Source organism: Dicentrarchus labrax, unplaced genomic scaffold, assembly GCF_905237075.1.
Source record: "Dicentrarchus labrax unplaced genomic scaffold, dlabrax2021, whole genome shotgun sequence".
NCBI lineage: Eukaryota > Metazoa > Chordata > Actinopteri > Moronidae > Dicentrarchus > Dicentrarchus labrax.
This window is the reverse complement of record NW_026136705.1, coordinates 3,407,240-3,427,159: the sequence shown is the minus strand read 5'-3', so window position 1 is coordinate 3,427,159 and position 19,920 is coordinate 3,407,240. Positions and strand designations below refer to the sequence as shown.

The 19,920-nt window shown below is 40.4% G+C and overlaps 1 protein-coding gene across 4 annotated transcripts in view; it reads right to left on the bottom strand.

Moving 5' to 3' along the window:
• The window catches only part of si:dkey-172j4.3 (diacylglycerol kinase delta), a 75,540-nt gene that overhangs the window by 14,951 nt on the left and 40,669 nt on the right, over positions 1–19,920 (bottom strand). For all 4 annotated transcript variants that reach the window (XM_051400445.1, XM_051400446.1, XM_051400448.1 and 1 more), the window contains 13 exons: positions 14,217–14,327; positions 13,923–14,003; positions 13,619–13,723; positions 12,543–12,675; positions 11,057–11,163; positions 10,802–10,927; positions 8,567–8,669; positions 7,867–8,026; positions 7,545–7,653; positions 5,841–5,980; positions 4,452–4,539; positions 3,143–3,234; positions 925–1,024 (listed from right to left, as the gene is read on the bottom strand). In XM_051400445.1, coding sequence (XP_051256405.1) covers positions 925–1,024; positions 3,143–3,234; positions 4,452–4,539; positions 5,841–5,980; positions 7,545–7,653; positions 7,867–8,026; positions 8,567–8,669; positions 10,802–10,927; positions 11,057–11,163; positions 12,543–12,675; positions 13,619–13,723; positions 13,923–14,003; positions 14,217–14,327 — 1,455 coding nt within the window. The remainder of the gene's footprint in view (positions 1–924; positions 1,025–3,142; positions 3,235–4,451; positions 4,540–5,840; positions 5,981–7,544; positions 7,654–7,866; positions 8,027–8,566; positions 8,670–10,801; positions 10,928–11,056; positions 11,164–12,542; positions 12,676–13,618; positions 13,724–13,922; positions 14,004–14,216; positions 14,328–19,920) is intronic.

Below are 19,920 nucleotides of genomic sequence, written 5' to 3'. Positions count from 1 at the left end.
AGAGATAAGCTGGACGGAGCTCAAAGCGCTCTGACAGGAAGGTTTGGATGAAAGCTCGAGACGCTTCTGTCAGGCGAAAAGATTTTCTCTTTTTGGAAATGTCTCACAAACACCTTCTTTTAAGAAAAATATTTGGCAATCCACTCTTTTTCTCAGCATGATTTTCGTTGTAGTTTCAGCTTTACTGTTGGAAAATCATCTTTTTCCTCACTGTTTGACAGTATTACATATATGTTCTGCATAAGCTTGTTCTATAAACCATATGTTCTTTACACTAAAGAAGAGTAAAATATTCAAACCTAGTGACTCAATTTCCACCAAATTCATCCTGACATATTTCTTACCTTTGGAAACTCAAGATCTCCATTACATCTCCATTTAGAAAAACTGTACACATTTCTTTAAGAGTCTACATTAAATCCAAAAACACTCCTGGAATAAGCTGTTACAGAACTGTCTAGTTCCACTGACATGTCAAACTGATGTCTATATTACCTAACTTGTTAAGAAAATGAAAATAGAAGACACACCTAGCTCTAACTTTGAGACAGTTACTTGTCTGTATATAAAAAGGAGTGAAGACAAGGTTTCAGGTGAGTTTTTTCTTCATTGAAGTGGCAGTATTTCAGCTAGAAGAGTGACTTTAACCTACTTTTCCAACTCTGTTACAAAACACATCCACACCTCTTTAATACTCATATTCCTTCCAGCTACAGTTGTTCTTTAAACTGCCTTGATATAATGTGTCAAATATTTGAGTAGATAGAATATATGGACTACTAGAGGGAATGATGAACCTTCAACTATTTCTGTCAAACTCTATTATACACACAGAGACACACACAAACACACCTACACTGCCCACTAGTTACTGTTATACAAGCTCTTACATAATACATACGATTACACACAAAAACCATTTACCTTCTTTGCCATGGCATCTGCCTCCTCCTTGTTCTCTGTGGCTCTCTCGTACGCCTTCCCCACCTCCGCCACAAAATCATTCACCGTCCCACACAGAAACCTGACGGGGAGGTGGAGAGAGAGACAGAGAGAGAAAGCGCACAATAAGAGAGAGAGAGAGAAAGGAGAGGGGAATGGTTAACATGATTAACGTTGAAAATGTAACAAATTAGCAGGTGAACACATTTCAGATTTGGTGATTCACTGTGCAGTGTTTGAAGATTACACACACACACACACACACACACACACACACACACACACACACGCACACACACACACACACACTCTATGGTTTCATCGCCGCCTACCTGCCTGTCAGCTACGGCGCCTCCACACAGTCACTATTTACTCACAGCTGTTACATTGCTGCTGTATGACTCAGCAGGGAGGTTTTCTCCAAACTCACACAGTCCTCGTGCATTTAGCAAATATTGGATCCTGTCAAATTAATATTGCCGCAGAAACACACACGCTCCTCATTTAAGAGTCGGCAAAGTTTTATTCCCAAATTAGATATCTGGAAATTACGGATGTGTGATAGTGCGCCCTTTTAACTAAGTTATGGTAGGTTTCTGTGTTCACAAAGTGCTGCTGAATATTGTGCAAATGTCCTGTCAACTTGAGGTGGGAGGAAATGGCAGAAGTGGAAATTAATCAATCATTTCTCAACAGCTGCAGGCAGCAGGGTATTGTTAGAAAAGTATGATTGCACAATGCAAGGACATTTTGGTTTGGTTGCAAACTTACAATGTTGCCTCTGAAAACATTTCATTTTGCAACTTACTGCGCACCTGAATTAAAGATTTTCACTGCTGCATATCATAAAAAAGGGCAGTAATTCTTTTACCCCTTCTGGCCTCCAGCACTAGTGCCTTATTGAATAATGTTAAAAAAGAGGCCTCTAACCTGGGTGTAATGTTTATGATGCTCAAGTGATTCATCTAGTGAAGTCCTGCTTAGTCCAGCTGAGACATTTAACCAAGATCAGGGCATTTCTTTTAATCTGCAGGCCTAGAAAAGGTCATCCATGCTTTTATTTCCTCCAGAATCGACTACTTTTTCTGGTATCAGCAGGCGAAACATCCATAGACTGAAACAAAAAAGATGCAGCTTTTTTGCTCTAAGAGGCAAAAAAAACACACATCACACTGATCCTTTTAAGATGTTAGTGCTTGTTTTTAGTGTTGTTAAGTTTTGTACATGCTTGAAGAATAAAAGTCTGACTGCTTTCTTTCTTATTAACAGCATTTACTTGTACTTTTACTTTCAACACATAACAACATTTGATATTAGAACATTGCTTACAGTAAATATCAGACACTTTTACTCAGTTAATATTAAGGTGACCAAAGGCCTTTTCTGGTAGATATCTGAACTTTTACTCATACTTGGCTTTCAGGTACTTCATCCATCACTGGCAATTACCAGAGTCTCTGATATTAAAAGTCTTTTTGTCCTCAAACTCCTGAGTAGTTGACAAATTACACTTATATAATGAAAAAGTAAGCATGAGAAAAGTGTCGGACTGAACTTGCTGATCCTAGTGGAATCATAAAGTTAAATTTTTATGTTATTCTGCGCTTTAACTGATTTCTATCACATGCCGAGTGTTTCTCTTGACCCCTGGCTGACTGAAATCTGTTAAAATTCCACCATGTGAGTCCAAAAAAGGAAAAGACACATTTTCTTTGTCCGTCAACACTGGTGTTATGTTTCCATGAAAATGTGCTTTTAGTGTGGTCCTTAGATCCCAGAGGTGTTTTAAATGTGCTGCAGGTTTCCACTACAATCAGCAGCAGTTTAAAACACACAGAGCGGTGGAGGAAAGTGCCCTGTAATGGCCGCTAGACTGTTCCCAAAGGAAGACTACTAATGTACTAATGCACTAAGGATGACCCCTAAATACTGATTCATCGGTCTGTTTCACTTACAGCCGGGCAGCACTTATAGTCCATCCTCCGTGTGTGTGTATGTGTGACAGTGTGTGTGTGTGTCCTAAGGGAGGAGACCGAAGCAGAAAAAATCAATACCCATTGACCAAACCCACTGCCTCTGTCTCTCCCGCCATCTTTATTCTCATCTTCCCTAACGTCCCACCCTCCACCTACTTTCTCCTCCCTTCTACTTTGATCTCTTCTCCCCGTCCCTGTTTTTTTCCGAAACAAGCGACACATACTTGGCAGAAGAAATGACGTCACTGTGTTTGTCCGAGTCCAGGATCTTGGCGAGGTGGGAGGCCACGGAGTCTGCATACTGAGTGATGTGGACCTGAGAGGAAGAGAGAGACTTCAGACAAAGAAAATGGTGGAGGTTTATTGTGGGACTACTTTTTCTGAAAAGGTCCAGTAAGTTATCGTGTAGGAATTTTACTCTTTTTAAGTTGGTCTTGCCATTTTGTAGATTTATCAAAATCAAGATTTCTGCCTTTTGTATGGCAAAATTCATGATCTTTAATGAGGTTTAAATACAATCTATGGTTTGATAAGGGGAGTTTTAGGATGAGACAGAGGAGGAATGCACAAATATTTGACATGATAGTCTTCATCTACTTGATAATAAGATTTAAAATAAGCCAAGAAACCCCAAAACATTTAGTACTGAATATCTTAAATTTCATGTTAAATGAATGTACCCAGGACGAAAAGGCTTCGTTGCATTGTTTAGTAGAGCAGAAATCTGTTTTGTCTCTTTTTCTGGGGTTTTCTGACCTCCATTATTTATAAATGTGTTGTACTGGTAGGTTTGTGTTTTTCAGATCCAGTTTATGTGCAAAAAACATGTGTATGTGGTTCATTCAGGCATTTCTTAACTTTTCAATCATGACTTTAGAAATATAATCAAATTTAAAACCTTTGAGAAATGCAATTTTTAACTAAACCCATCTGAAAACGTCACCCGGAGGATCAAGTGCTTCTATAAAAGACAAAGTCAATGTAGCATCTTCTATGTACTTTTTACTGAAAGCTGCTTTGTGCTTTTGCCAGGCTTATTGCTGTCACTGATTGAAAAAAATCCCATTTTGGTTGACTGGATCAACATTTAACTGACTGACAAATTACTCAGGAGAGACTTAAAGTTTTTAAACTAGAAACATATGATGGCTCCTTTGGGAAATTTTACCTAAATTATCCACCAAAATAATGAATGGATTAGTGGTGAGAAACTGGCTCTGCAGGTACAGAATCACGCCGTCATTTAAAAACTACAGCCTGTACCTTTAACAAACATCTTGGTTTGGGAGTTGAGAGTCAGGTTTCAACTTAAATTCAAAATATAGAACTGCCCATGGTCGACAGCGACACCCGCTCCCCGTGGTTTAAGGTCTGATTGCTTTGGCTTCCAGCTGCCATGCTCAAATTGATTCTCAGTGGATGTTTTCCAAAATAATTCTTGGAGCTTTTGAGATCTGACTTTGTGACGCTAATTTATGGATACCATCTGTCAAAAAGCAGACGGCTTCCTAAAGGTTCTGCAGAGTAATTTACCTGCAGAGGAGAATCAAGGCTGTCGTCTTCTTTCACAATCGGTGTGCGTTTAGTGGTGGTGGGAACCTCGTACGTCATCACACTCCATCTAAAAAAGACACACAAATAACCACGCCTATGTCAAAATTAAACTTTATTGTCAGCTAATCAGATCAAGATAGGAGGACAGGAAACAGGAAATCAAAACACATAGCCCTCTTGTCCTTTTTCTATCTGTGATTGTACTGCTGATAAAAACAGCCGATAAAAACAAACCCACCTAGAGTTCAAGGTGAGGACGAAGGAATCATTAAACACCTGCAAAACACCAATTTGAAGGACGTCCTTTTAATTATAGATACATACAATATACTTATTTGCTTCCTTGTTCAGAGTGAGATGAGAAGATTGATACCACTTATGTCTGTATGGTAAATATAAAGCTACAGCCAGCAGCTGGTTATAGCTTAGCTTAGCACAAAGACTGGAAACAGCCTGGCTTTGTCCAAAGGTAAACAAAAATCACCTCGAAGCACCCCTAGCTCACTAATTAACATGTTACATCTCGTAAGTTAAATTAGTTCAAAGTGTAAAAACAAGTAGTGGTTTCACATTTTTTTTAAACTAGGGTTTGGATGCCTTTTTAAAAAACAAAAAAAGTCGGTAGTTGATGTAGGATATGGATGACCATGATAGTTGACGTACGCCATCTTGTCTGCAGCTGCAGAAGATACAGGGTTATTTAAGGACTTGGACTGGGATTGGTGCCTACAAAAGTTGATCAGAATATATGCTTTTCATGTAGGCACGTGTATTTCTCTGTGAACATGAAGCCTAGCAATCCCAAGACCCAAAAGTCACTGGTTGATTTATAGGCTTGTTTTCAACCTGATAATTGGGAAACCATCAACCATCAGCAGCCAATTATGCACTAATGCTACTCCATGTTCATCTCTGAGGTATTAGAACTTATTTCTAATGCTGTTTATGAATCTCTCCCAGTGGTATAAATAGAAATAAACAGCCTGTAGTGCTTTTTATCTAATTATCTTTATTGCTTGCTCCAGTCTGCTGCCCTTGAGAGATATATAACCCTAAGGAGGATCAGAGTTATACATGGAATTCATTAATTTGTTCATTTGGGATTTCCTCCAACTTATATCATCCTGGACAGTTTTCCTCTCATCACAGGACAGACACCCACAGTTTCATTTATGCTCTAACTAAAAGCAATCCATCTCAAAATCAGACCCCAGTCCACCTAAACTGAACTTACCAAGTGTCACGTAAAAGACAGGAAACTAAAGCCCTCAAAACATTAATTTCACAACTACGTTAGTTTGCTAAGAAGAAATTGCTGCTAAGCATATTGTCCCCCCCCCGACTCTCTCTCTCTCCCTCTGGTCTTACCGGTCCAGCATTTTGGTCGTGGCTCTCTCCAGCTTCTCCAGGATCTGCAGCAGCTGAGCGTCGTCGTCACAGAGGCCTCCCCAGCCCAGAACACGAGCCAGGTCGTTCCCTGTGCCGAGAGGCAGCACGCCAAGCTGGCACTAGAGAAAGAAAAGAATCACATTTCAACACGATCAGAGGTTATATCAGTACATCATCTGCAAACAAGTTGATTAAAACCCATTTTTGATCAAAAGCAGACAAATTATTTATTAGAAACTGGGTTGTTTTCATATCTTCCAGCAAAATGCAGTTAAATCAGGTGCTTCTCAGTTCAAGGAGAACAAAGGGGAGCACACTGATTAATTCAGAGCCTTTAATTGTGCAAACACACTAATGTTTTGACTCTACTGTGTCTTCATCAGTCAAAATGAGCAAAGAAGGAAAACAACATATATAGACAACGTAGAGCAGGTGTACAATTGTCACTGGAAAAACAGGTTTTATTAGATAATGAAGATTCATTATGTGACTGTGATGAAGACACAGTAGTGTTGAAATTATAGTCGGTTTGCACAAATAAAGGCTGTGAATTAATCAGTGAGCTCCAGTCCTTCTTTTGTTCTCCACAAATTATTAATGTTTGGAAAAATACACCTGTCTCATTAATCTAAATCAAAAAGAGAGCCAGCCACAGACTAGAGATTTTGTCTACACAAATACAATTCAAGTGTACGTTTTAGACTTTTACCCCCCACAGGAACCAGCAAGACAAAACTGTCAAAACATACTGTTAAACATACAGTATATTTACCAACATTAGAACTTTGTTCTCTCTTGTCCTTTATCATAAAGCATCACAAATTGTTTGGGTTGATAAACATGGGCACACCGGTTATAGTTTACTTTAATATGATAAGTTGCAGATATAAATTGAAGTGAATATGACTGATGTGAACAGTAGACAAACAGTAATGTGATGCAGGGGACCAATAAGAAACCTTAACTTGGTCAGTAATTGAAGCTTGTGAATTGACTCAGCCTGAGTGCAAACTGTGAAATTGCAAAAACATTGTATGATTTGTAATTTATCCCTTTTGTCAAAATCTTACAAATCAGTGGAATGAGTTTATTATACAGAACAGGATAGAGGAAATTACGGACGGTGATAACAGACGCAAATGTGTCAAAACAACGTGAAGATCTTGATAAATAATTTGAAAGTGAGAACCATCACAGTGGCGGACCCTTGACATTAACTGGTTAATCTGTTTGATGACTGATTTCACACTGCACTTATTTATCCCAATTAAACACTTATTTAAATTAAAAACCATGATATCGGACATAGCTTTCATTGATTTGGATTAATTCCATGACGTTAATTAATTAGTTGAGGTAAACAGTGTATCAGTTTATTTCACCCATTGCATCACTTTCTCTTCGCCCTTGTCCGTCACTGACACAATTTATTATTTCCTTTCTCTTTCCCTCTATTTCCCAGTTCACTTCCTTTTTGGGGTTGAGTATGGGGTCAAAATGTCACCAGGTGTTCAACACTATTTTGCATTTTTCAGATTCCATTTCAATGGACAGCAAAAGCTACCTCTTGTACATTGGTACAAGAGGTAGCTCGCTGCTTTCTCTTGCCCATCAGCCTTCTCCATAGTCACCTTCAATATTATATCATCATCCCCTCCTCCTCCTCCTCCTCCTCCTCCTCACCTGTTTATGGAGGTTGAGTTTATCCAGCTCTGAGAGCACCCAGCCCACACTGCCGTCTCCTCCGCACACCAGTATACGAAAAGTCACAAACTTCTGGAAAAGGCGCAGGCTGGGGGAGGAGAGCAGGGAGGATGAGGAGAGAAAGAGGAGGAAGCAAAGCACAAAATGTTAAGAGGTAGATGTCATGAAAAGGTAGCAAAATTACAGCATTAGCACTTGCATTAAATAGTCGTGACAAACTTGAAACTCCTACTGTTAACAAGTCAATCTAAAGACTTTCTGCTTTTTTGTAACCTGACATATAAGCGATGCATTTAAGTACCCGAGCTCTGGTCCCCCGTTCATCAGGTCAAAGACTTGAGCTGGGTTGAGAAGCTGCTTGAACTTGCGGAGGAACTTCACCCCCTGATTATCTCCACTTTTGGAGTTGACCAGGACCAGGAGGGGGCTGGTGCACGACGCTGAGGTGGCTTTCCAGAAGCCTGAAAGGAAGGATCATAAATGGATAGAATATGCTTTGAAAAATTAAGACTGGGAAACATTTCTGGCACTTAGATTCCAAATGTTGGCAATCACACGATTCATGTTGGGAAAGCTGAATGTGATGAATCTGGGATTTTAGAGAACTGGAATTGTCTCAAAATTGTATATTTCTGATAACAAATGCCTTTTGTGTCTCGTCTGAATAGCAATAATATGTAGAAATAAGACAGAATATGTTGAAAATATTCCTCTTTTCTTCAAATTTCTACTAGAACAGTTTGTCCAAGCATGATACAATTTAAAATGGTTGTTTTATTACATAAAAAAATATAAAAGATCTAAAGGATTTGCCTGGAATTGAGAAGCTATTTGTGTAACAGTAGAAAAAGGGTCAGTTGCAATGTCACGCCCTCTGCATCCAAAGGATTTACACAGATGGAGTTGAAAGGTGACTTTCCTGAACTTTGAACCTACTGTACATGCAATACTCACTGCCTGTGTGTAAGTGTGTTTGTGTGTGGGTATACAAGGTGTCTCACCATCTGAGTCGATGCTGTTAAGTGCAGTGGGAGGGATGATTGACACTCGACATTGACCCAAGGGACACACCTTCCCCATTTGTTCTTTACAGCTGTTGTGGACCTGCAAGCGCATGCACGCACACACACACACACACACACACACACACACACACGCACATATACACACACACAGTCAGTGGTCTCCACGGTAATTCTATATTTCAGTAGAAGCAGAAAGGTCATTACATCCCTCTGAAACCCACCAAATGTCAGTTCTATAACCTTTACAAATACCACTCTGATTCATTTGTGTGCGTTTCTGTGTGTGTGTGTGTGCTAAGGATTAATTTGCCCTAAACACTCAAAAGCAATTCAGCCTTTGCTAAAAGGAACTGTGAGATAGAGTAAAGTTACATCTCTGTAACTGTTTGAGTCTTAAAAGGACAATTTCCACTTGACTTTTCTGCTCAATTCCTTCATTCCCACATATTTTTACAGCAACGTTTTAGAACTTATATCACACCATGAGATATTCTTTCATGTTTTCCAACAACGTAAACTACATATTTTGAAATGTATGCCAAATTGTGTACTCGTGCTAAGTGAAGGTTGGCTGGTTTTAGGCTGTAACTAACTTAGCCCATATAATTCAGCCTTATTTTGCTTTCGTTTTATGAACTACAGCATGGGCGAAGTTTCAAGCTTTTGTTTGTCTTTTGAACGAGTTGAGATGCATGACTAGTTTTAAAAGTAAAATAAGGCTTAAAAAAACAGAAGACGTGTACATAGGAATCACTAAACCAAACAATACGACTGCTCTTGTTTTTGGGTTGTTTTCTGTGCTGCTCTGAACCGAATGGGAATGAAGGAGAACGAGACCTCTGGCAACGCTGGTTTAAATTTATACTGAATCATGGTGTGTCCATAAAAATAAAGGCAACAGCTAACATTGAAGCTGCATTATTTTATTTATTTTGCCTATTGGGAACAGCTGAAATTCAAACATTACGCATTATCACATTATGAAGTTCTTAAGGTGTTTGCAAACATATTTACATTTCCAGCAGATATGGAGCAACATTATTATTCATTTGAACTCACGCTATTTGCTGCTGTGTTCACCAGCTAACTCTGTTGTTTGGTGCTGCACGAATAATATACAGTGGGTTTATTGGAGCTTTTAAGCTAAAAACAATGCTGACAGGAGCAGTAAAATGTAACCAAAAAAATAAAGATGTGGGCAGTCCAACCAAAACAAAGAGCTGAAAGACACAGAGTGGGTTTGACACTATGAGTGACACTTTTTTTTACAGTACACAGTACTTTGATCAGTTGTTAATATAAAAATATTGAATAGTGCAGCTTTAACCTTAAAGGCATTGAAAATGACTTAACTTTGGTTAAACCTTGCACACTCCAGATGTGTCACATGGATTAGCTTCACTAAATCATATTTTCATCAGTTTTGTTTATTTATTTTTTGACAGTATTAGTGCCATGTGGGGCTCTGGAGGCCATACTAAGCATTGTTAATGTCTTTGCACAGGAAAATTATTCTCCTTATATTGCTTGAGGCGGTCAGAGCATCAAGTCAGACTCAGAAACCCTGGACAGAAATTCATCAGCCCCATTTCATTTCTCATTTCAACCTGCCCTCCTACTCTTCCCCTTGGGGATCTGTGCTGCCATCTTAAGTGCCGTCCCATTACTTTGATGACTCGACTGAACTTTTCAGACCTTGAGTTTTTGAGGGTTGGGGGAGTAAGTTAAGAACAATACAAAGTTTGGGGAGCACATCTCAAGTACACTGAGAGTCACAACTAGTAAATTAAAACATTTTATTCTCCAATTTTTCATGTTTTCCAATCACAAATGTTGCACCTTGAGTTTGAATACAGAATCACTTCCTGTATTATCCCGAAAAGTTGGTTTGAAGAGGCTGCTTTGCATTTAGACAGCAGCTGGAAGCCAGAATTTGGGAAACTCAAATCAAAATTTTGGCTCACTGCAGACTGCAGTTTTTTCCTCCAACCAGAATTAACTGGGGCAGCTTCATCAAACTGGACTGACATTGGCTCTACTACCATTTGAATCATTGATGATGATGTTTGATTTAAAAACCCGTGTATAAATTTCCTAAGATGTAAACTGAAAATAACTTTCCAGCTAGCAGTGATGTCCTAAATAAACACTAACACTGATTTGACAAGACAGTTTTTTGACAGGGTAGACGCCACAATCAATCCCACTTACGATGGCCTTGCACCAGAGGCAGCGCCAGTCCTGCAGCCGCCGCACGCTGCCACAGTTCTTGTCACACACCACACATTTGGCACTGACCGGCAGGTTGCCTTCCAGCCACTGGTGGGGCATGAACACCTGGGGAAGAAAATATGGAAAACACAGAGAACATGAGACATCTTCTGTCCTGAGCCCAGGCTCATTTGACTTGAATTATTTATATGCAAAGATTTATGAAAATGTAAAAAACAACGCCCAATCACTCACCCCTTCCTCATCCTCAATGATGTCATTTCCTATGGAGGCCAGCGTGGTCCATTTGCAGTTGTTGGTAGAGCGAACTGCACAGCGCTTATGAGCCTTGAACTTACAAACTGGAGAGGACAGATCAATAAATGTCGTGTTAGACGAAGTGAAATAATTAAATACAATTAAAATACATACAGCGCATTGACACGAGGTGCTGGGCAAGCTGTCGCACATTTTTCACACGGCAGTAATTAATTAGGAATTAAGCAAAAAGACATGACAAATCAAGAACAAGTGACTTGGAAGTGCATTTTAATCAAACTTTTGCAGAGAAATTTAAATTCCCACTAATACTCAATATACTCATAGTACCCTATTACCCCACTAGAACACTACGTTCTCTGAATGCTGGGCTACTTGTGGTTCCTATAGTCTCTAAAAGTAGAACAGGAGCCAGAGCCTTCAGTTACCAAGCTCCTCTCCTGTGGAACCAGCTTCCAGTTGTGGTTCGGGAGGCAGACACCCTCACCACATTCAAGAGTAGGCTTAAGACATTCCTCTTTGATAAAGCTTATAGTTAGGGCTGGATCAGGTGAGTCCTGAACCATCCCTTTGTTATGCTGCTATAGGCCTAGATTATCGGGGGATTTCCCATGGTGCACTGAGCTCCTACCTTCCTCTCTCTTTCTGCACTCATTCATGTCCCATTAATGCATGTTACTAACTTCACTTCTTCCCCGGAGTTCTTGTGCTTTCTTGTCTCGCAGGTTCTTATCAATCCTGGTGGAGCCTCCTGCCATGGTCCTGCTAGATTGCCATTGCCAATACTGTTGTTGCTGTGCACCTGTCTGTCTGTCTGTCTGTCTGTCTGTCTGTCTCTCTCTCTCTCTCTCTCTCACCCCAACTGGTCGAGACAGACGACCACCCACCTAGAGCCGAAGGATCTGTCCTAGGCTTTTAACAGGCAGTTTTTCCTTGCCCTTGTCGCCAAGGTCTTGCTCATGGTGGTACTGTTGGGTCTCTGTAATTAATGTTTTAAAGAGTTCGGTCTAGACCTGCTCTATTTGAAAAGTGTCCTGAGATAACTTCTGTTATGAATTGCGCTATACAAATAAAATTGAATTGAATTGAATTGAATATATACCGGTAACTGACCTAGAAACGCCACACTGTGTGTGTGTGTGTGTGTGTGTGTGTGTGTGTGTGTGTGTGTGTGTTCAGAATTTTACAACTGCTGATATAGAGGTCAGGAATTGATTTTACTCAACTGTTTCCAAGGTGTCAGCGTGTCAAGCTAGTGATGAAACCTGCCTTCCCCTGCAATAAGGAGCTATAAACCTTTACACAGCCACGTGCTCTAAATGCTGTGAAGAGACTATCAGTAAAGAGGAGCCTCAGTAGAGCCTCAGTAAACCATGGTTGGTTAGTTGGTTGAATCCCTCAAGTAATGTGTCTTCAAATGTGTGTTATTTGTGTGTGTGTGTGTGTGTGTGTGTCTTTGTACCTTCACAGGACAGGCCGTGGGAGGTGACGCCTGGCAGAGCCTCTCTGCAGACGTTGCAGAAGGTCGGTCTGGCGTGCGAGCAGGCGTACCAGTTGTGCATCCCAGAGAAATGCTCCATGTTGAATTGGCTGGCCTGGGGAAGGAGGAACATGAAAGGAGAGGACAATGACATCAGCCCTCCTTGTTAAACTTCGGAGGTGGGAGCACAGAAGGACAAAACAAAAATCATCGGAGCGCAACATCAAAAATAACTAGCCTGGGGGGAGGGGAGATATTGCAGGATGGGACTATGGCTTGTTACATTCTATGCTGAACTAAACAGCCAGAGGAAGCGTGGACACAAGGATAAGATAATGACATCAGTAGTACATATTAAACTTTGTGGCCTTTAGCCTTTAAAGATGGTAGCACAAGAATGTCCATCCTGTCAGAAAGTATTCATAAAACTGAAGATATCACAATGTCGGATCCCACATTAGGATTGGAGAAGATGCAATCCACAGTTTGATCCCTCACAAATGTGCAGAACTAGAAAATAAAGAGGAGCAACACGTGAACTAGGAATAACGAGGTATAAGGCTGTGACATAAGTTAAAACCCTAAATGTGAGCAACATTACGAGACGGATTTTTTCAGCACAGGTATGATAGCAGCTTACAGTCCTCAGCTCTCTTTATAGCCTATTAAAGCAGATGGGTCTGATTTTATGAGCGACATCAATCTGCTGGCAATAAGCTCCAATGAAAAGCAGAGAGGATGAAGGATAGAATGGCGGAAGAGAGAGAGAGAGAGAGAGAGAGAGAGAGAGAGAGAGAGAGAGAGGAGATGGATGAGCGGATTTTCCTCCAAGAAAGTAGAAAAGATGGATACTTTGAGAAAAGAACAGATGGAGGAAGAATTAATGAATGAGGTGTGAAGCCTGTGCTCATCAAAATAGATTACACGCTCATGCTGACTGGCTTTTATCAAAGGATCATCAATTTGGCACATTTCTAATATTCTGATGTCAGCCAGCAGAATAAATAACAATGTTGTGAATATGAAAGAGGCTGCCAGAGATAAAAAAAAAAAACAACCTCATAGGTTTCCCATTTTTGGACGGATTTGAGAGCGCTGATCCAGTCCTCCATTTCCTTCCTGCTCTCGGCACATAACATTAGTTTGCGAAATGGAGTGATCACCTGAGAGAGAACGAAAGTCTGAGCTTAGAAGTGAACTCTTTTCTTCAAACCTGTGAGAATATTTCATCCGAAGCCAAATATATATACCTCATTTAATCATTTCTAAACATCATATCACATTATTGGGATTGAGCAGCCTTTCACAGCCATGCTAGCAGCTCTGTGAAGCTTGTATTTTGAGACCGGTCTTGTTGCTCACCGTGAAGCTGTTGTTGATGTTCTTTGTGCTGGTCTCGGCCACACTGGCGTCTGATAGGTCCACTTCATCAAAAATCAGAGACTGACAGCAAGACAAACAATGCAAACATTAGCTCATCTTTTGAGTACCATATCCAGGTAATGTACGTAAAAGACACCTCTCAATGAAATATAAACCAATCTATAGTAAAAATATCGACGATGTTGTGTGGTTTTGGTTTCACAGCTCAGGGAATTTGCACTTGCAACAAACAATTTGATCATTTAAAGCAGGTAGTTTCACACATGCTTGTACCTTGCAGTCTTTGGCATAGTAGAGGGTCCTCCCTCTGAGTTTAAAGTACCTCCTCTTCCATCTCTGGAAAGAACTGGTCTGTTTTAACAGGATTCCCTCCTTCACACTTTTCTGTGGCGAGACAGAGTCGGGAAAAAAAAGACAGAGAAGACATAGTGGAAGAGAGATGGGAGGAGAGGAGAAAGGAGAAAAAAAAACAGACGTTAGTGCATCCAGATCCTCTGAATAAGTAAGGAGACAGCTATTCTTCCTGGAGTTCACACATAAACAGAAGGAGATCAGTTTGGATAGTGTCACTAAGACGGCTTGTTTGCTTTTTTTTGGGTGAGACACACAACAGAGAGAGAGCTGCTCAGAAGAGCAGAGAGGTGTTGACTGAATCTGTCAAGATAGCAGACACTCACAGAAACATTTACTTACAGGACGATACCAGTGTTTTGTGCATTTTCAAACACCCTCAAGTGATTTCATGAAATGCATGTTACTAATTTATGATTAGGAAAGTCGGGGGGGGGGGGACGAAAGAGCACACTCGTCTGTTAATGCAGCAAAAACACGAGAGGTAATCTCCTGTACTTCCATTACAGGAGCAACAGTGATGAGGTGATGCAGTAGGTTGGAGGGGCAGCCATCCGTGTCTGCGTGAAAATTACTAACATGGCCATGATTTGATTTGATACCATGGATTTTACAGAGCAGAAGCTCCCCACTGATTCCATTGTGGCGGCTGTTGTTTGACTTCACCCTTGTCTGCGCCTCTGCTTATCATGCACTCGTTTTTTTCTCGCTCTCTATTTATGAGTGCGTGCCCTGAGAAGACAGAATGCACCATGGGTAATCAATTTGAGATAGGACATCGGGGGTCGCCATGGAGATCCTCATTTCTCGAACAAGAGGATACCCGGGGCCTGGTGATAGACGCTGGCGCAGGCCACATTCACACACGCTGATGCAATCTCAGACACTGATCACGTTACTGATGGCTCTCTCCGGATACCTGCACGTTTATCACCCGACGTAGCCACATTCCTGCACGCGTCACCACGGCAGCTCCATTGACAAGCCTGTGACTCGCTTCGGCGAGCGCACATGTGCCGCTCGCATACTTTCATGGCAGAAACCGACACCAACTGTCTCTGGGGTTTGATAAAGCTGGATCGGATAAGCTGGAAATGTGTTGGCGGACGACATCCAATAGTTAAATACAACAGGAACTTTCTTGTCAAAAAGAATACAACAAACTGTGCTAGAATGACCTTTAAGCTGATTTTAAGAGACAACAATAATGCAAACATTTTCAATACATTTCTGTAAAACATCTTAAAATAGGGTTGCAACAGTATTTTTTCAGGTTCTCACAGTATGATTTCACAGTATATGTCAGAAAATATCACAGTAATACACAGTAAATTATCATTATCAGTTACAATGACCCTTAAAGGAATTAAAACAGAAAGGGTTTTTAGTTGAACAAACACTATATACTTATAATTTCATTTTTATAGCACTAAATACAACAGAGTTCAAGATTTTTTTATAATAATACGCTAGAATTCTTTTTTTTTTCGTCTAATAAACACTAATATGCCAGAATTCAATACCATGGATAACAAATGCATATGGTATAAAAACCATCAATTTTATACTGCTGCAACCCTAATCGCCAATTATTTGCTACAACAGGAAAGGAATAATCACACTGCTCTTTTACGAAAGCCATCAGGACAATTTCCTGCATACTGTAATCAGCAAAAAAAAAAAAAAAAGCTTATCTAATTGTCACCCAGATTCAAATGTTCTTCTACGTCATCTGTAATGAAACAGCTTGCACAATCTGCACTGCCACTACAACCTGTGGGCAAAGGTCAACTGAGTGTGAGCATGTGTATCGAGGATGTTGAAATAGTTTGAACAGGAGAAGTTTAATAGTGTTTCCAAATATAACTTCCACCATCTATCCTAAACATCTGATTCTATCTGTGTTAAGGAGCAGAGAGGTTTTTACTGACACAATTTTGCAACCTGATATGAGGAGAAAGTGCTAAAAAGAGATTGGAAAGGAGAGGCGGAGAGGATATTGTTTTTGTTATCTCTAAATCAGGAGCAAACTATTAAATTGCACTGTAATGAAAACACAGGACAGGCAATAAGAAAAGACTCTTTCCATAACACAGGTATGTTGTTTTTCTAACGTAATCTACCAGAGTTCTCAAGAAAGGCTGACTGAGAGCAGTTGGCTCACCAGGAACTTGGCAGGGTCTCCGGATCAGTGCATGACAGTCCGTCCTGAAGGATAATTCAAGGTTCAGACAGGAGGTTTGTCACCTGCATGACAACTACCAACAAAACCACAAGCTGACAGCGGGACAAGGGAAGGTTTTCTTGTTTTAGATTTAAGATTTAAGAAACTGAAAGAGTGTGTGACAGAGCAAAAAACATAGAAATGTCATAGTGGGGGCCTCAGTTTACTAGTTAATGTTGCATTGAAGTCAACAATGCAATTCAATGTATCACTGGGGCTGGAATTAATACCAGAAGGACATGTATGTTCCACATTTTAATCATTTTAACACAATGCTAATTTAGTACGTTACAAACAACCAAGTTGTCTCTTATGCTCTTGGAAAAGATTAGTAAATCAACTGAAACAACCTAATGACCTAATCCTAAATAGTGTTAATAATACACGACTAGATCCTATATCATTAACCGATATTGGCCTATCGCCCATACCAGTATCGTATCGGTATTGGCGTTTGCATCATCCGATATACGATTTATTTTGTCAGTGTTCACTTATAGAGTCGGTTGACAAAGTAAGCCTATATGTTAGATTATTTAACGTGTTAAAGAACTTTTGTTTGTTTAATACAGTGTAAGAAAACTGAGTAAACTATATTGGCTACCATATCAGTAATCAACGCATTTTTCTCCTCTAAAATTATTATCGGTCCCATATCGGTCTGGCTTTATACACTACAGCTTTTATATTATCAAGATAAATGTACGAGAGCATCACAGCGTGTGAGCATTAGCTTACAGTTGCTCACTAATGTGCCTGTACTAGCTACGCTTCTGCTTCTTCAGTACTTATAGTCCATTTAGTCTGTTACCTCGTCAGCTAACATCTCATACATTACTGTATGTGGTACAGTGGTTCGCTGGCTAACTGTGTTTTGCATTTTATCAGTAATCTTATTTAGCATGAAGGCTAAGAAAGAGGAAGATTAAATACACACTGGAGGTAAAGTGATGGATATATAGTTGTAATCTGTCTTTACATCTTCCTCTCTCTCGTTATCTGTTTCTCTTTTAGCTGCATTATTTCTGTTAACATGTTTGTTTCCCTCCTTCCCCATCTCTCTTTCTATCTCAGTGTCACTCGTTCGTCTTTCTGGCTTTTCCTCTTCATCCTATAGTAATTCCGTCACTTTCTCTGGCCATCTTTCTTTGCAGCAATGGCCCTGGCGGTCTGCACAGAGGGAGTAATACAAGGCTGAAGCACTGATAAATCTAATTCATCGTTCTATCACTATCTCATTTCTCAACTGGATCTGTGTGTCTGTGTGTTTGTGTACATGTGGGTCCATGAGATATCTCGCCTTGTAATGGCACATACAGCTTCTTGTGCTGTCACAGTGCATGTTTCTTTTCCCTAGAATTAATGTGCTTTTACGCCCCGAGGGAGAGCAAATCTCATATTGTCACACTGTTGCAGAGAAAAAGAGAGAGGAAAAGAAAGAGGGGGTGGAAGAAGAAGAAGAAGGGAAGGACCGATGGTGGAAACCATGATAGATTGCCCCAATGGTATGGATCATTAGCGAGAGGCGAAGAACGAGAACGGGAAGAAGATACAATGCAGGAATTACAACTAACAGGGATCCTGCAGGGACGACATGAAAGAGAAGAACACAAAAGAACAGGCAATGCCTTGAAGTTGAAGGAGAAAACACACAGAACAAGAAGGTGTAAAGGTCTCTTTTGACCCGAACCACCTGACACGTCGGAGATAACGGCGAGGTGTAACCAATCGGGCTTATCCGTGGTTGCCACAGCAACACCAACGGGAGCCGTCAGTCAAGAAGCTAATCAGAGTGTTTTTGTTTGACAAACTAATGACATAGCAACCGCTGATGTAGCTGAAGGACGTACTGTAAGTTAGACCCAGGAACTTAAAGAGGCTGGTGGCTGCATTTAAAGCAGGCCGGTGGTTTGAATCCCGAGTCGCTAACATCTGGCTAGGCTAGCGTACTTTATTGTGAGCCGTTAAGCTAAACAGATAATATATGTGAGATGTATGGAGTATTTGAGTTTAAAATAAATATTTGAATCATCGAGTTTCAGCTTCAACACATTGATTTACTGTAAATCAAGTGAAAGCTAAAAGCATTAACATTTGATAAAATGCTGTTTTATCTACAGTAAAACTGAAGTCCTCCAGCAGATTATTTTCACATGCACATCCAACAATATTTCTACTGTTCATATTAAAAGGCGGAGGACTATAAACAGCTCTCATATTAATGCAATACAACTGCACCACCTACTACAGCCTCAGCTTTTACCATAAAGTTGAATCAACACCTTTTTAAAACAAAAAAACTGAACATTATAACCCGCACGAAGGAAGGATTCAGACCTTCAGTGACCTAGATGGAACTAATAAACTGGTATATAATGAATATCATAAGGAAGGTAACCCACAAGGCTTGTAAAATACCACAACTGAAGTATTCCTATACGTGACATTCACAGGATCAAACCCACCACGTGTTGAATTCGGTCACATTTCACGAATCGTGGTGAAAGTTGCACAAAAAAGGTGCACGTGTTATGTGCACCACCGAGAGCGCAACTGGCAAGAATTAACACTGGGAGTTTAGAGAAGCAAAGTTTATATTATGTGTGTTGCAAGTGGGATTATGGACGGGCGTAGTCACTGTTATGGTGACGCATTTGGGCAGCAACCACGCAGGTTAGATTCCGGTGAACACTTGAATCTGCATTGGAGTATGACGATGATGTTTTAACCTATTTAGGGTGAAATTTGCACAAAAATAAAACCTTTGCAATCTGGGTGCAAAGTTTAACCGCATACTCAGGGTTACTATGGAGACTGGTGGTATAGAATAAAATAGGCTGCCTCACATTATTATGCACATGTAAGCATGGTTACAACATGTGTGACCTTCTCAAAACCCCTCCTCTAGGGCATTTCTCTACCTAGTAATGGGCTCTTAGACAAGTCGCCTGATTGAATAAGAGTTAATAAAATGTCCGGCTTCTTTCTGATTGGCTTTTTTTGTACCCCGTAGAGCAAAAAAAAAGAAACGCACATGTACTGCACATATATGGTTGCATAAACGCACCATTTAGTGTGTACGCGGAGGTCAGGTTCTGCACTCGCTCGCGGGTCAAAATGTTGTCACACCCTTGATAGTGTTTTTCCTCTCCGCTCTTCTCCAGCTGAGAGATGTTGTCAGACAGATCAGTGTATTCATTAGAGCAGGACTAATTAGATCACAACAATCAGCCCCAGCAGACCTGATGTGTGCACACACAAACACACACACGCGGAAGAGCCGTGAAGTGGATATGCACACATTACTTACTCATCTGCAAAATGCACACAGTCTGAAGTGCACCCACACACAAATCTGACTGATTCAACCCTTTCTTTCTCGCTTTTTGAGTCAGCTACATT